Source organism: Salvia hispanica, chromosome 1 (assembly GCF_029641045.1).
Source record: "Salvia hispanica isolate PSC_SH4W2 chromosome 1, Shi_PSC_v1, whole genome shotgun sequence".
NCBI lineage: Eukaryota > Viridiplantae > Streptophyta > Magnoliopsida > Lamiales > Lamiaceae > Salvia > Salvia hispanica.
In genome coordinates, this window is record NC_142692.1 from 23,100,609 (window position 1) to 23,117,203 (window position 16,595).

General features: G+C 37.1%; 1 protein-coding gene and 1 pseudogene across 5 annotated transcripts; one reads left to right on the forward strand and one right to left on the reverse strand.

Annotated features, from left to right (window-relative positions):
* The first annotated feature begins 376 nt into the window (after nt 1-376).
* LOC125198103 (uncharacterized) lies at nt 377-14,802 on the forward strand. 5 transcript variants are annotated; one of them, XR_016134441.1, is made up of 29 exons: nt 377-665; nt 741-835; nt 1,214-1,313; nt 1,643-1,747; nt 1,886-2,048; nt 2,582-2,702; nt 2,773-2,835; nt 2,921-3,001; nt 3,083-3,177; nt 3,288-3,438; nt 3,889-3,975; nt 4,452-4,571; nt 4,644-4,772; nt 4,849-4,946; nt 5,322-5,445; nt 6,169-6,276; nt 7,205-7,346; nt 8,186-8,296; nt 9,851-9,914; nt 10,007-10,082; nt 10,827-11,012; nt 11,149-11,259; nt 12,145-12,309; nt 12,411-12,569; nt 12,754-12,987; nt 13,413-13,580; nt 13,675-13,759; nt 13,908-14,017; nt 14,156-14,174. XR_016134441.1 is itself a non-coding variant. In XM_089062417.1 (28 exons), exons 1-28 carry the CDS (start codon nt 497-499, stop codon nt 14,691-14,693), a joined length of 3,873 nt encoding a protein of 1,290 aa, XP_088918543.1. In that variant the 5' UTR covers nt 379-496; the 3' UTR covers nt 14,694-14,802. The 5 variants fall into 5 exon arrangements, 3 of the variants coding, with proteins under 3 accessions (XP_088918543.1, XP_088918544.1, XP_088918545.1); XR_016134440.1 differs by having other exon boundaries at nt 13,675-14,017; nt 14,156-14,194; XM_089062417.1 differs by lacking the exon at nt 13,675-13,759 and having other exon boundaries at nt 379-665; nt 14,156-14,802.
* Nucleotides 14,803-15,361: 559 nt separating this feature from the next.
* Nucleotides 15,362-16,565, reverse strand: LOC125198104 (syntaxin-121 pseudogene; annotated as a pseudogene).
* Between the last annotated feature and the right edge of the window lie 30 nt (nt 16,566-16,595).

Sequence of the window (16,595 nt, forward strand, 5' to 3'; positions counted from 1 at the left end):
ATTCCCCAAAAAACACGTTTCACTCCCCCCACCATATCATTATCCTTTTGTTCTTTTTTTTTTTGTTTTATTTCTTTATCTCATTTTCTTCTTTTTAATTTCTTCTTAATTTCTATTGTTCTATTTATGATGTTTCTAAATATAACAAAAAGGATACAACACTCCACTATATCATAAACTCTAAATCTTAACTCTAAATTTTAAATTTCCAAAAGTTAGGGATATTACAAGAATTTTGATCCAAAATTTAGTTTTAAATATCAATATCTTAATAATAAAATATAATTATAATAAGAGTAATTTTTAAGAGCAATATCACAACCATAAAAATTAAAGGAAAACAATCGTTGAAAGCGAAGCCCATTAAATAAAAAAATAATTATGAGCCCAGAGAGTTGCATTCGTACGTAGAGATCTCTCCTTTCACATCTGTGTATGCACAACGAGTCAACTCAGCCAGTGAGCCCGTCCTAGTGTATCTGCCGGGTCGAATCCGATGGGGATGGCGGATCCGGAGAACACGAAGCTCGGTAGGATGCTGTTGGACGAGATCAGCCCGGCTGTGATGGTGCTCCGTACGCCGCTTGTAGAAGAGTCCTGCCGAACAAATGATTTATCCCTCATTCAAATGTTGGCTCCCTTCAGCACTTTCAGTAACATCGACGGTACAATCTGTCGTGCTGGATTATGCATACTTTGGTTGTTCATAGGCGTTTTGGTTTATTCAATTCAATTTTCAGTGCCAGTCAGGACGGCTAGTGATCAACCGTACAGATTGAGGAAATTCAAATTGAGACTCTTTTATAATTCGGATATTCGGCAGCGGAGTACTGAGGTACGTGCAATATGAGTATTTCAGCTCTGCATTTGCTTAGGACGTTTATGAAAAGTGCAACTTGGAAGCTGACCGTCTGAACTGAATCCTGCTTCGTCTCTGTGATTATTTACATGTATACTTGAATGTTCTCATAGCTATATATACAATTCTTAATATGGAATATAGATTAGAACAATTGATGCTAGAAGGTATGTGTAGCAACTAGCAAGGCTTCAGATTTATCAGCAATTGCACTCTGGAAGCCAAGTAGGGAATTTAAGTCTGATTTCACTACTACCTTTGCTTCATAGTCTTACATTATAGCCGAGTTGTTGGGCTAATTTTAATGTTTCATAGTCCTACTTTTTCCTCTAAGTCTCACCTTTCTCAATCCAGGCTGCAAAGGAGAGGTTAAAACAAGTAATCACTAGTGCGGAAGATAAAGAGATATCCGAAATCTGTTCACATCAAGAAGAAGTTGAGTCTGTTATAATGAGTAAGCTGTAAAATCCCTAAATTTTAATGCTGAGGTCCTCTTTGCTTCTGTTGAGAAAAAAAGATATGCAATTGTTTCTAAGCATTGTGAATAACATGGTTTATGCCATAACTATATCCATGGGTTTCATATAATCACTTTGTTTGGTGTAGTTCCCTTTAGTTTTAGTCTATCTTTTGCTTTGATTGATATTCCTCGTCCCTTTGTAGACTTTTCACTTTTCACTTGATAAAATTGTCTTCTTTCTTATTTTACAGAAAACGACTTAGCATTTTGTATGGTAATATTAGCTAGGACTTTTAAGTAGTGACATTAGGTTATTTATGCAGCCTCTCCTCAGGAGTTGGTGCCATCATGGTTTCAGAATTTTAACAAAGAGCTGCTAGATGCTGCTGCCTTCTCAGAACATGAAGCTTTTGATCACCCCGTGGCTTGTAAGTCTGTCTTGTCTTGTACTTGGACTGAGTGTTTCTCAGTTGGCTATTATCTCATCTTTTTCTTCAATATGCTGTAACGAGAGTTGTCCTGGAGGTATTAAGTGATGGTTATGCGTTTCAAATTGATAAAAATAGGCCTTGTTGCTGTCTCTTCAAAGGATAAAGATCCTATAGGAAAATTTGTTGACTTGTTCAACACAAATCAGTTGCCTCATCTTCTCAACGATGGTGCCATGGATCCTAATATTCTGAAGTATTACTTGCTGGTACACGATAATCAAGAAGGCATGCTGGAAAAGTATGTGGTGATCTTCCTACTCTTAAGCTAGACTTATATTTTACATTTTTGGACTAAAATCCTGGTTCTAAATGTGATTTACATATTGCATTATTAATCACGTATTAAAACTAATGAACTTATAGGGATATTGAAAGGGGAAAATTCTACTGCTATTGTAAAATTCTTTTCTTGTAATCTCTACTTATGGGACAATCACTCCAACTGCAATGGGATGAACTTATCTTTGATGGGGCGTTGAAGATGTTTTAGATTCTTCCTTAATAACCTACTTCAAAAATCATATATTCTGCCTTAATCATCTACTGCAAGAACATGCACTGATGGTTGTGTGTAGAATACATGAATTAGTAGATAGAGATTATATAGCACAAATATTTACAGACATAAATGCTGTCTGGTAGAGATGGCGGGTCAAGCGAAAGCAACAAGGAATGGCATTGTTATGGTCTTAACTTTTCTTTGCTTTTAACAGAACCTGGCAAGTTTCAAATGCGGATTTGAGATACTCTATGTTCGTTCTCTTTGTGCAGAGCTACCGGAATTCTGGCAGAAATGAGGAGTACATTTGGTGCAAATGATTGTTGTCTCTTGTGTATAAACTCTTCCATCAATGGCAAAGAAGAACATAAACAGAATCCATGGGCATCTCATGTAAGGCAGAGTTTGATGACTGCGAGTTTACCTGGCCTTCAACTCATGTATTTACATCTCTATGTTTCAGAAAAGTAGTGCTTCAAATGAAAAACAATTTGGTTGCTTCCTCAGCAAGGATGATATAGAAGAGGTATTTATTTGCTGTCATAATAGATCTCTCTACAAGAGGATATTATCTTTAACATGACTGTGATCAATCTTCTTGTATCTCACAGTTGAAAAAGACCATGCATGATTTCTCATCTAAACATATAATCCCTCTTATGGAGCTGAAACTCCGTGTTCTTAACCAGCAGGTATCTCCATCGTTGTCCGCTTCATATGTTGTTGTTAGTATGCCCTAGCTCTACCATAATCTAGTATGTTGTTTAAGTCAGGTTTCAGCGACAAGGAAGGGCTTTAGAAACCAAATAAAAAACTTATGGTGGAGAAAAGGAAAAGACGATGTACCTGAGAATCCCAGTGTGCCTATGTATGTTACAGAGTTGTATCCATATATAATACTGCTGCTAATGGAATACCACCTTTCTCCTTCCCTTTACCATACTTTCTTTAACTTGGCTAGCTTAAGCGTTTTTGTAGGTACACCTTTAACTCGACTGAATCTCAGATAAGAGTGTTGGGTGACTATGCTTTTATGTTGCGAGACTATGAACTTGCAATCTCGAATTATCGACTTATTTCTACAGATTACAAACTTGATAAAGCTTTGAAGCATTATGCTGGTGTTCAGGTATTTCAGTTTTCATTTTGAATTGCTGCACCTTTTTCTTTTGGTTAGTTGCTGCTCTTTGCCTATAGCTAGATTTGGAAAGAATATCACTTGTATCACTTCTTAATTTACAAGTATGACCTTGTTACATTCTGTCTGTGTGTGTGATTACAAGCATTCAGGTGAACTAAGATGTAGTCATTTCTTTCAAACCAACAAGTGTTACTAAGTATGATTGATAAAAAGTGAAGAGAGTTAAGACTGACTTACCAGAGGCACTTGTACTTGTTTTGCTGCCATATTTTTTGTTATCGGTGTGCTCATTTATGGGTTAAATATATTGTTTTATCGTGCCACTATGAGGTGTATGCCTCCTAAAATTTTACAGCCCTAACCTATCTAAATTGCTGCATATTATACTTCAATATTCTCTATTTTTGTTACATTCCATGGAGTGTTTTGATTGGACAGGAGTTGATGGGGCTGGCTTATTTTATGTTGGATCAGTCAAGCCAAGATGCTGAGTACTGCATGGAAAATGCATTTACCACATATGTGGTAATGATAAACTTGCCAAGTTTTTCTCCCCCCACCTTTCCATCCCTTTCTATGGTTAGCGTAGCGCATCTGAAATTTGTAATTACAAGGATTTTCCCAGTAAAGCATTCATTGTATGGAGTCCATGAAAAATGACGTTATATGATCACACCAGAATATGGGATTCCTAGAATCTTATGGTGTAATGTAATAAAAATAATCATTAATAGGACATCAGCTACTGATAGATTAGGGTTTAGGGAAAATGGTTGTTATCTATGGAATTCTCTTTGGAAAATGGTGTAGTTTTGACTTCTTCAACAATCTGAAATTTGAATGAGTGAATGGATTTAGGTGCTCGATCTCTTAATGGAGTTAGGTCCTTGATATATTTCTATTGGACATCAGAGTGCAATATAAAAGATCAGTGCCCCACAGGAATTTCTTTTGTTTGTTCAGCTTTCATTTCTTCATTTAATACGAACCATTAACTTCAGAAAATTGGTTCATCGTGTGGGCGGAATATCACCCGCTGTGGAATTTGGTGGGCTGAGATGTTAAAGGCTAGAGATCAGTACAAAGATGCTGCTAGTGTCTATTTCCGAATCTCTGGTGAGGTAATGCCCATAATTATGCACACTGAACTGATGGAAAATTTCCTATAACTCTCTATAACCTGTCACTCTTAGGAACCCTTGAGATCTGCGGTCATGCTTGAGCAAGCTGCATATTGCTTCTTGATGTCTACACCAGCCATGTTAAAGAAATATTTTTTTCACCTTGTTCTGTCTGGTGACCTATACAAGGAATCTGATCAGGTAATGATTCTTCTCAGTTGACTATCCCTTCTAATGATACTATGATGTTGGAAGTTTTTACCTTGCTTTTTCATAGATAAAACATGCAGTGAGAACATACAGAGGTGCCCTTTTTGTCTTCAAAGGCACAGCATGGAGCCACATCAGGGATCATATCCATTTCCATATTGGAAAGTAAACCCCTGATAGCTCTAATCTATATATATATATATATATATATATATAGGGATGTGATCATATCATAACCCATAATTATGGTGATAACCTAATAACCCTCATTTTATGGACGAAAAATATCATTTTATGGAACAGAATATCATTTTATAGAATAAAAGTACCATTTTATGCATGCTGAAAAAATATCATTTTATCGTGTATAAATATCATTTTTAATAAAAATGATACTTTTGACCCATAAAATGATAGGGTTATTAGGTTATCACATAAATATGAGTTATGATATGATCGCACCCCTATATATATATACATATATATTTGTCTGTCTTTGATCATGTGAATTGTTTGTCAATATATTGAGAAATGTTTCAGGTGGTATGCAATTCTTGGTATGTTTGATGAGGGTATCAAACACATGCTAGAGGTCTTGGCATGTGGTCATCAAGCCAAGCTCACTCAAGAGTTGTTCCTGAGGGAATTTTTTCAAATTATTCAGGTCTGAGGCCAAGGGGCTTTTGTTATTCTCAAACCTTGGAATTCTTTATTTTTTTGTTATTTGTAGCTCCCCCTCATCATTCAAAATAAATAAATAAACGAGATTAAGCTCCCAAATTCAAACAAATAGGGAACAAATCGTCCATCGTAAAAAAACATTGAATAATGGTGTAGTTTACCATTGACTTCTCTGTAAACATATGGCAATCTTACAATTTGCCTTTCTATTATTGGTATTTTCTATATATCTCACTCTTGAGCGAGGGTGAAATTGCTACTCTAGTCTATGAATTTTTCCTTTTTTACATTTATTCTAATAAATTGATAGGTGGAGTTTAATTTGGTTCAATGAAGTTTTTCGTTGTGTCACTCTGTCATATGACAAGTAGGGTTTGTCAACCCTTTTGGTTCCTGCCAAATGTAACATCAATCTGTGTTGCTCTTAAGCTGTCGTATCTTTTTAATTTCTTTCACCAAGATACAACTTAATTAGTTTGAATTCCTATTAGAGTGTAGTAGATATAAATCTAATAGGTTTTAATTCCTCTCAGAGTGTAGATAGAGACTTAGTTAGCTTGGATTCCAATTAAAGTTCTTTTCACCCTCCTATTTAAATGTTATTTTTCTATGACTCTCTAGAGATTTTTACTCACCTTGTTATTATCGTGTTATATTCATATTTACTTAAATGTCTCTAATATCTATGGTTTACTTGATTATGTAGGAAACAGGGAAAACATTTGAGGTGTTGAGGCTCCAGTTGCCTGTGATAAACTATTCTTCAATCAAAGTTGTGTTTGAAGATCATCGCACTTATGAATCTCCCTCAGCTGTGAGTTAGTTATACTTAATACTTTCCCTTAACTCAAAGCCTTCGGTTGGCTCATATTTCTTTAGTAACATTTTGACCATCCATGTGATGATATCACTGGCTGGCACTTGAAGTTTATCTGAAGTAAAGCAAATTGTTTTGTATCAAATCTTGTTTCATCTATTCTCACAACAACATAATGATAGTTTGCGATTTGTGATAGTTTAATTCCACATTTTTTTATTATTATTTTCTCCCTCAAAATTTTTGGATCCATATCTGGTGTTATTTTGCCTGGATATCTGTATTAGCAACATATACCTCTGGAGTTGGTGTAGCAGATTTTTTTTCACTCCTTAGTGGATAAAATTATTACTCATATTCGAAGTTTAGGTTTGTTTTACATAGCTCAGTTGTATTCTTTCTGTACATGTGTATGAACTGCCTTTAAATTTAAAATATGCTTATTTTGTAAAGTTGGGCTTGACTAGTTGCTGGACTTTTGTTCAGAAACTAGAGGTGTGGAGTATATTCTCTGTTCAAAGTTTCCAGGCTTCCAGCTTTGGATTTGGAACACCAGAAGAACGCAGACTGTGATATTTATGTAGCTAACAGACATGGTAGAGCTTGGATTTTGTGTATGCACTCTGGTCTTAGTTCGATCTTTATTGGATCACTAATACCATATGCTTCAATGGTTTGGAGATCAGTGCTTTTATAATGGTGTCAATTGAAATCGTTTTCTTCCATTTGTTTTTTGAAAGTTGGTTGGCTATGTTATCTCTCACTTATGTCAACTAGGATTTGGTAATTTACTTGTCAATGCAGAACTTAAGAGTATATTTTATCCGTCTTGAATTGTACATAATTATCTAATTTTATTTTTGTCCTTCCAATATCCAAAAATAGATGTCTGTTTGCACTTCCATTGATACTTGAAATATTTCAGGCCAATGTTGAGGAAAGCTTGTGGCAGGCGTTGGAGGAGGACATGACACCATCAGTTGCAGGGGTGAAGAGTAACTGGCTCGAGTTACAATCAAAGATTTTACCAAAGAAGTGCAAAGAATCAAATGTCTGCATTACTGGAGGTATGAAGGTGATATTATATTCAAGTGTTAAAAAGTAATCTGATAAATGTGTGGGTATTTTTGCGGGCCATTGCCCCTAAAGTACCAGGGCCATGTGTTGAGAAATTCATATGGTTTACATGATTTACAGATTATTTGTTCTTCTGGTTTCATAGATACATATTAGCAGAAAAACATGATGATTGAACAACTGAGGCTTAAACATTGACCAACACTTCCTCTTTGTACTTGGAAAATGAGATAGTTCCACTTAGAAGCCCTGAAGCTTTAGTTCTTCTGGAAGGATTAAAATAAATATGTTTGGAACTTTGCGATAGGCTTGAATTTGCATGATATGCTCTTGCATGAAGCTTTGTCTCCTAAGATTCCAAGTGTGCAGAGTGTAGACAGTTTCAAGATGATACTTTTTTAAGTGATGTTACCTTTATTTTCTAGCATGATATCTTCTCATTCAATGTTTAGAACATGTTAATTATTAAGAGTCTGTTTGCCATATTTTAAAGGAGTAGGTCCCACTCCCCTCCGAAAGAAAGGGAAATTATTTCTTTATTGAGCCGTTATGTAAAGTGCAATCCATTCCTCTGTTCAGCTATCTTTTCTGAGCATTCTCTTAGGTTCTTGAAGAGAGGTACTTGCTTATTTTGCGTCAAAACTTTCCTCGTCTGCTCCACAGGAAATTATCACACAAAAATGATTCTTCAGTCTCTACTATAGCAACATCCTTTCACTAGAACATGACAAGCAGTTAATTTTTTTTTGTTACTTCTCATAAGCTACCAATTTCAGCCTTTTGTGCTTGCTTAGTGCTTACAAATGTTATGCTCTTCGTGATACTGCAGAGGAAATCAAGGTGGAAGTTAGTTTTAGGAACCCCCTTCAGATCCCTATATCAGTTACAAATGTTTCCCTGATATGCAAGCATTCAGCAGAATGTGATCAAAGTGAATCAGGTATGTTCCTGGCTGGTTTATGCTCATCATTAACCAGAATGTGTCTTTGTCGTAGGAATATCCAGTTGTCTTCGTTGGATAACTTCTTAGAGGGTTATTTACTTTATTCATGCTTGAGATTTAGCAAATTTACATAAAAAAGATGGTAAGATACATTAAACCCTAAAAATCTTTCTTCTTTTTCTGTGTTACTGATATGGAGTAAAGGCGGTTGATCACAAGATATCGAGGTATCGAGAACACGGAGAAAATGGAAAAAAGGAACTGAAATTTAATGCAAAGAAAACAATCCTCCGAGGACGCCTGAGACAATCCTCCAAAGAGGCTTAATAATCCTCTATCAACCTCCAACTATCCTTTTAAAGGAGTTGGCATGAGAATCGCAATTCCACTAAATAAGCTAAGCAAATCAATTTAAATCCTATTGCATAATAAAGATATTGAAGAAAAATAATAAAGTAAAGATACTAATAAACCAAACAAATTTCATATCATGAGATAATCTCCTCATCCCATAATAATCTCTCGGTCTGATCTCCTCATCCACTTGATCCTCTAGCTGACTTTGATGTTCTATCAGTAACCAACGGGGCGCTTTGCAACTAAAAATCTCAAGTTGTTACATTTACACCAAGGGGGTGTTCACTTTGAACTAATTCCATTTCTAAGATTTTGGAAGAAGTAATTATTCCAAGAATTGAGCCATAATTGGCCGCATATAATTATGTTCCCCCTTGTTTAGTATACTAGAATTTGGGCCAAGAATTGATCCAAATATTATATAAAATAAAGACTGACTTATTAGAATTATGGATTGACAAATTTATCTCTCCTAGTGGAAATGTGGAAAGGTGAAAATGTGAAAAAGTGGGGCAAATGTGTAAAACCAAGTCCATTTCTTGGTGCACTTTTCAATGCACAACCAAATCTTACCTATTTTGCAAGATTTCAATTCTTCCTCAATTGGCATGAATAGTGCGGACCTCACCTCAATTGTAAGCCCCCAACAATTAATTAGTGGAAGGTGAACACAAGAATTGGCCCAATTAGACCAAGAATTACCCAATTCTTTCAAAGTGAACACGCCCTAATCTGCTTGATATTTCACATATACATGCATAATAAAATGGCAAGTTACACTAAACACCAACATTTTTTTTTTTTTTTTTTTGTGTTAATAGAACCAATTGAAGGGCTATCTGCAAGCTGCAACTACAAATCTCAAAAGTGTTATATTTACGAAAATCATGCTTTAAATTTAACTTACTCCATTTACATAAAAAAGTGCATAAAAGGTGGCAAGTTACATTAAACCCCACAGGCCACAACTTTCCTTTTCTTGTTTCATTGCTAATAAGCACCAATTCAGAGGCTATTTGCGAATACAAATTTCAAGGTGTTATATTTGGAGGGTATTGGTAATATTGGATGACTGTCATTTAGTATTTAACATAAAAAAAAAATCAACTTTATATTTTAAAATCTTTGCTTGATAGTTTATTTTAAATATACTAATCCAGCATGGAGTTCATTACAATATTTTGCGGATTGCAGGTGAGAATGGATCTATAGATGAAGATAAGAATGACAAGGAGTTGAGAACTGTCTCAGTTACTGGGTATATCCACGATTCTTTCTGGGTTTAGTTCATCTTATGTTTCCTTTCTGGCTTGATCAGTCCTGCAGTGATTCCACACTATCTGAATGCAGGGAGACTAGCGCAGATGCATCATTATTTGATTTATCGGAAGTCAATATTTCAATGCGAGGTGGAGAAACTGTATTGGTGAGCATTAAATCCTTGTATCTAATCAACTGGCTACCAGCGATAGTACCCTGGGGGCACATCATATGATACATGAAGGGGTTGCTTGTCTTGAGGCCCTTAATGTTCAGGAAGCTGACCTGGAGATTGATGCTGTATATCGCACCCCCTCATGTTACTTTGTCTAAGATCTCTCATTGACCAATGGAAATTTGTTTTCCCATGCTGAAGGCTGGAAGCAAATGCATGCAAAATTTTGTAGTACCAAATTGGGAAGAAGGATAACACCCTGGGCGTTGTTGTTCAAAAAGCAATAAATTACATACTTCTAGATACCAGAAACTCCTCTCTTCTTCTTGCCGTCCACTATGTCACATAAAATGTTAAACGTTTTTCTTTTTTATAGTACTTTGTAAGATTTGATTTTGTCTTGGTCACGTTCTCAGTGTTTTTTGCTCAAAATGCCCTGACTTTATTTAGTTTATTTTATGTCTTGAAGCATGCTCATAAATTGTCAATCTAGCAATTTTTTCTACTACCCTACAGTGTCAGTTTGGGATTCTGTGATACAGATCGAAATCGTTTTTACTCCATATCAATCTGTTAGGAGACCTTTCTTTCTTTCTCGAGCAGCTTGTCAGTATCTACTTCCACTGCCTCAACACCTAAAACTATTTGATGATTTACAACCACAAATGTTGTTTGTGATAAACACCTTGCTAGCCTTATCATTTGCTTTCTCTCTTTCTTTTTCTTACTGTTCAGGTTCAGCTAACAGTCACTCCAAAAGTAGAGGGCACTTTAAAATTAGTTGGCGTGAGGTGGAAACTCTCTGCTTCAGTAATTGGAGTCTGTAACTTTCAGTCAGATATTGTCAAAAAGAAAGTTGCTAAAGGGAAAAGAAAGCCAAAAAAGTCAGTGAAAGATAGCCTTGAGTTCTTGGTGATAAAGGTACCCCCCCCCCCACCTTCTTGACTTCGAGTTTGTTGCCTTTCTTGAAGGAATCTAGGTATGATGTACTTCACCAGGATTAGTATTCTGTTTATAAAGATGTAATGCTTCTGCTACAATGTGCTAAATATTTCAGAGTCTGCCAAGGCTTGAGGGTATCATTCACAGCTTACCTCAGACAGTTTATGCTGGAGATCTTCGATGTCTTACCATGGAGTTGAGCAATCCATCAAAAATTCCTGTGAAGGTAAAAGTTTTATCTTATTGTTTTTCAAAGTTATTCTGGACCTTTTTAATTTTTCCCTTTATTATGGTATTATTGGCAATGTGCAGCAAGTAAAATGTGACAATGCTACTTTCTTATGAAAGATGCATACTATGCTTCGTTTTATAATCCTAAAATATGAATAAATTCTTCATATTTGTGAATAGGAGAACCGGAGTCTATCAGTCATTAAATAACTTCTCCTAATGATTGGTTAATTCCCAAGACATGGAACCTCTTTGGATATAAAATGGACATGAGGGTCTTGGTCATTACTCCCTCCGTCCCACTTTAGGAGTCCCTGTTACTTTTGCGCACTCGTTTTATAAAAATGATAATAAATAGTTAAAGTGGAGAAATGGTAAAGTAAGAGAGAATAATGTTGAGAAGAATTATTCTCTCTCTTACTTTACCATTTCTCCACTTCAACTATTTATTATCATTTTTATAAAACGAGTATGCAAAAGTGACCGGGACTCCTAAAGTAGGACGGAGGGAGCATATATTTTGTGATATTTTCTTACAGCGCAATAGGAAGAATTTAATTATATCATTATAGTAGCATCACATATCCAAGATCATACAAGGTTACCTCTTCTGTATTTATCATTTCGCTGTTAGGAAACTTTTTTTTTTCTCTTGATGGTTACATTAAATGATCATCCGACATCTGTTAGATTTGTCAATTCACTCATTGTTTCTTGTCATTTCGGTGAAGCGCCTGCTTCTTGGCCTATTGATACTTATTCGTTGCTTGTAGACATGATCTCTGCAATCATTTTGTTTTTCATAACCAGTAACATAGCTTTTGTTGTGTAGCGGTGTTTCTTCTAACATGGCTATGCCTCACTTCATCTATGCTGGCAGAACTTGAAGATGAAGATCAGTCATCCAAGATTTCTGGACATCACAGCTCAGGAAGTTATGGACTTGGAATTCCCTACTTTTCTTAAAAAACAGGCGATTTCATCACGAAGCTGCACTACCTTGGATGCCTCCAAGACAGCAAAAACTGCATTTGTGTTCCCTGAGGTCAATGTGCTCCACCTATGTGTAGTACTATATTTTACCAGCAGTTTTGGCTGTACGGTGCATAGTGCATTTAACTAATTCCATTTTTTTCCTATTTGCAGAACATAGCAAGCTCTTGGCAAACACCCATTAAGTGGCCCCTTTGGTTTAGGGCTGCTGATCCTGGAAGCATTTCACTGTATATAACAATATATTACGAAACAGAAGATGTGTCATCAATCATAAAATATCGAACTTTACGCATGCATTACAACGTGGAGGTAAATAGATGATGGAGCAAATTATTTTGTTGCTACTTTGACCAATTAAATGAAACAGAAACTAAATAAGACTTATCTATGCAACCTTGAATTTATGATTTGATCATATAGTTTGATATTTATTTTCATTTAAAATGATGATATATGCCAGCATTAAGTCACATCTTTTATTCCCTAAAACTAGGTGCTGCCATCTCTGGAAGTGTCATTTCGAATCAGCCCTTCTCCATCCAGATTGCATGAGTTCCTTGTTCGTATGGATACTACCAACAGGACTAGTTCAGAGAACTTCCAGGTTCAGCAGCTATCATGTGTTGGGGACCAGTGGGAACTTGCACCGCTGCAACCAATAGGGTCTGACTTATCTTTGGGATTTTTAATGGCTGGTCAGTCTCTGTCATGCTTTTTCAGGCTAAAGGTTAGTAGAAAAGTCATGAGTCTTGCTCATCTTATTTGTGGGTGCCACTTCAGTTTTTCCAGAGATAGTTCTCATGTGCTTATTGTTCTGAAAAAGACGTATCACCGTCATCCATGAGACAGACACCTGTTTCTTCCTTCTAGTTATTTTTGTGTCTATCATTCTGAAATGACACTGTACTATCATCCAAAAACAGTTACTTTCTTCTCCTTTTTCCCCCATATTATTGGTAAGGTTATAATGGCAGTTCAGTTTGAGGTTTTTGCTGTTGTCTTGGATATGACTTTTGAGTATTTAAGGAACTACTATGTTATGAATAAGTCTAGAAAGTGTTTATTTCTGTACTTGCCTTCATTATTCCTGTTTTTCCCATTTTATCTTAAGTTGTTTCCTTGTTTACATTCTTAAGTTACTTTGTGCTTCAGAATTGCAAAACTCGAGGAAGTACTGAAGATAACATATCTTCCCTTGCCAAGGGAATAGCCAATGTGAGACTTGTTAATAGTGATTCCAATGGATTGTTTGATACGTCTGTTTCACCTTTTGATCTTTTCCATCATCATGAAAGATTGCATCAAGAAAGGCATGGCCAGGTACAGGGTTGCTTCATTTTGCCTTGTTTTAAACCTCATCTGTTGGACTGTATGGCATTCTTACTGCTATTCTTGATGGTTGCTGTTGCTGTAGATAGAGGTTTTATTAAGGTTCCTTGGATACGAATAGGTTTTTATCCCACGTGTTTTGTATGATCTTCTGTTACTGCTGCTGAGAGGTATAATAAAATGACTTTATTGCTGTTTCCCTGGTTAATGTGTCTATGGTCAATTTAAACTACCAACAATATCGACCATTTAGTTCTGTTTTGGTCTCCTTCATGATCCCATTTTTATAATTAATCGTTTTCTCTTGGAATGTAACAGGGTAATGGGAGTACTGTCGACTTCATCTTGATAGCCGAGTCAGGGGTTGGTACCAATTCCGTGCCACCAAGAACCACAGAATTTCTTTCTCACTACACGTGCCATTGCAGGTAAAAATACCTTTCTTGTTATGTCTTCTGCTGAACCTATCAAGTTTCTGCATACTAGATATTTCACTGATTATTCTCTGTGATTACAGAATTCATATTTTGGTCTTCATTTTGTTTATTTTTTCTGTTTTAACATAGAGTCGGAAGCAGTAGCCCAGTATGGTGGTCAATGGATGGTCCTCGGTTGGTGAGGCATGACTTTTCATCTGGTTTATGTGAGATAAATCTTAGTATGTCTGTGTACAACTCCTTAGAAGACTCTGTATCAGTTCGCATAAACACCCTTGATTCTTTAACTCAGTCAAGCTCAGTCACCTCTTCTGCTTCAGTCTCTGGGAACGAAGTTGGTTGGCACGATATAACTCATTTAACCGATGCTAAAGTTAAATCTGATGCTACTGGGGCTCGGGTTGGGAAGGCTCTAGCTCCTGAGAGTGTTTCACCATTCATCTGGTCCGGATCATGTTCAACTCGATTCAATCTTGAGCCGTCGTCTTCTGCTAAAATTCCTCTCCAGATTTCAGTATTTTGCCAGGGTACGTTCGATTTGTCGAACTACTCGTTGCAGTGGAATTTGCTGCCAGGAGACACAGGAGACGACGAAAATGAATCAAGAGTGCGATCGGGTTCATGTCATGGCCAGCCTTACCATATTACGGTGCTGCAAAAAGAATGAAGTTGTACCGTGAATTATTTTCCTTGTATAAGGTAATGGGAAATTGTTTGTAGTAGTATTACATATACGATCTGTAAATGACAGTGATTGAATGTATTATTGTTGCATAGAGTGTTCTTCGATTTAAATTTAAACATCAATTTCTTAAATCTTGGGAAAGAAAAAACCTCAACTAACTTGGGGACATATGAGCATCTAGTTCAAAAAAAAAATGCATTTTCTAATTTAAAAAACTATTTTTTCTCTCTAATGAAGTGGATCCATTCTCCATTAACACTACTTTAATTATTTTTCTCTCTATCTTTATCTTATTTTATTAATTTTATATTAAGTTTAAAATCAATACCAGACTCAAAACAAAGTGCATTTTTTATTGGGATGGAGGAATATCTATGTATACGAGGACAAATTGAGCACATTTGGATTATTATAGTATCCGTGTATACCAACTTGACATGATAATAACATCCTCACATTTATTTGAATGCATTGAGTCTTTTATGACCCACCAAACTATGTATTAATAGGAAAATGACCCAAAAACTACCTAATGGCTTAAGAACTAAAATGAGACAATTAATGCTTTTACATACATTATAACTTAACTATAATTTTTCCATGAGTAAGTTGAGTTTGGTATATATAGTTGAATAATGAAAAATGATCCATATCAACAAAAGAAATAGTGTAATATAGTATATCCAATACAATGCGATGAACAAACAAAAATGAAGAATCATATTGCACAAAAGATAAAACACAATCAACAAAATAAAAAGAATGATGACGATCACTTCTGCCATGGCCGTAAGGAAAGAACGATGATCAAAATAATAATAAGCAGCAAAATAATCCCAAAACACGCCCATTTCCTAGTATTCTTCTGGTGCTTCCTGGCAACCTGAAGCTGCTCCGTCCCGCCCCTCACGAACGAGCTAGCCCGATTGACCTGACTCTCGATGTCATCGAGCTGCTCCCCCTGGCTCTGCACCAGCACCGCCATATCCAGAAACACCTGATGCAGCTCCATCAGATTCCTCTCCATCTCCTTCACCGCGTCGTGCCGCTCCTGGATCTCCATGATCGTGTCCATCACCTGCCCCCTCCCCTGCTGCTGGATCGCCTTCTGCAAAAACGTCTCACTCTCCCCCGTCTCAATCAGCCGATCCAGCACCTTCTCCTCCGGATTCTCCCCCGTCACGGTGTAGTACCGCCGCTGCACCGTCTCGCGGTACTCTCCCCCCATCCTCTGCCGGAGATCGTTGAATCGATTCATCGCGTCGCTGAGCTTCTTCCGGAGGCCGTTCACGACGGACGTGCGCGTCCGATCGGAGGAGCTGCCCGGCCCGCAGCCGGGGAGGCTGCGGTTGGCGGCGTTGGAGCGGTCGAGCGCCTCGAGGCGGACCTTGACGAGCTTGGCCTTCTTCAGGGCGGCGGAGACGTCGGCGTCCATGCGCGATCGGAGGTCCTTGATCGCCTTGGCGTTGTGTAGGGTTTTGCTCTGGTCGTGGGAGGTCTGGAGCTGGCTGTGGAGCGATTCTAGGTCGCGGAGCTCGTCCTTCACCGCCTCCACGTCCTCGAAGAAGCGATCCAGATTGACGCCGGTGAGCTCGATGTTGTGAGTGGGCGGCGGGGACTGATCGCCGCCGCCGCGGAAGGATCCGGAGAATAGATCGTTCATTGTTTTGCTAAAATGAAATTGTGATTTGAGTGATTGGATTTGGGATTGGGAATTTACAAAATTGTAGAGATATATGGAGAAATGGTGGGTTGAATGAGTAAGAGAAGAGACTAGTCAAATTAGTCTCCCGTCGTGCCCCTGCGCTTCCTCTTACTTGTTACTTGTTACTTGTTACTGTAGACAGAGAATAGTCAACTGATGCTCATATTTGACGAACACGA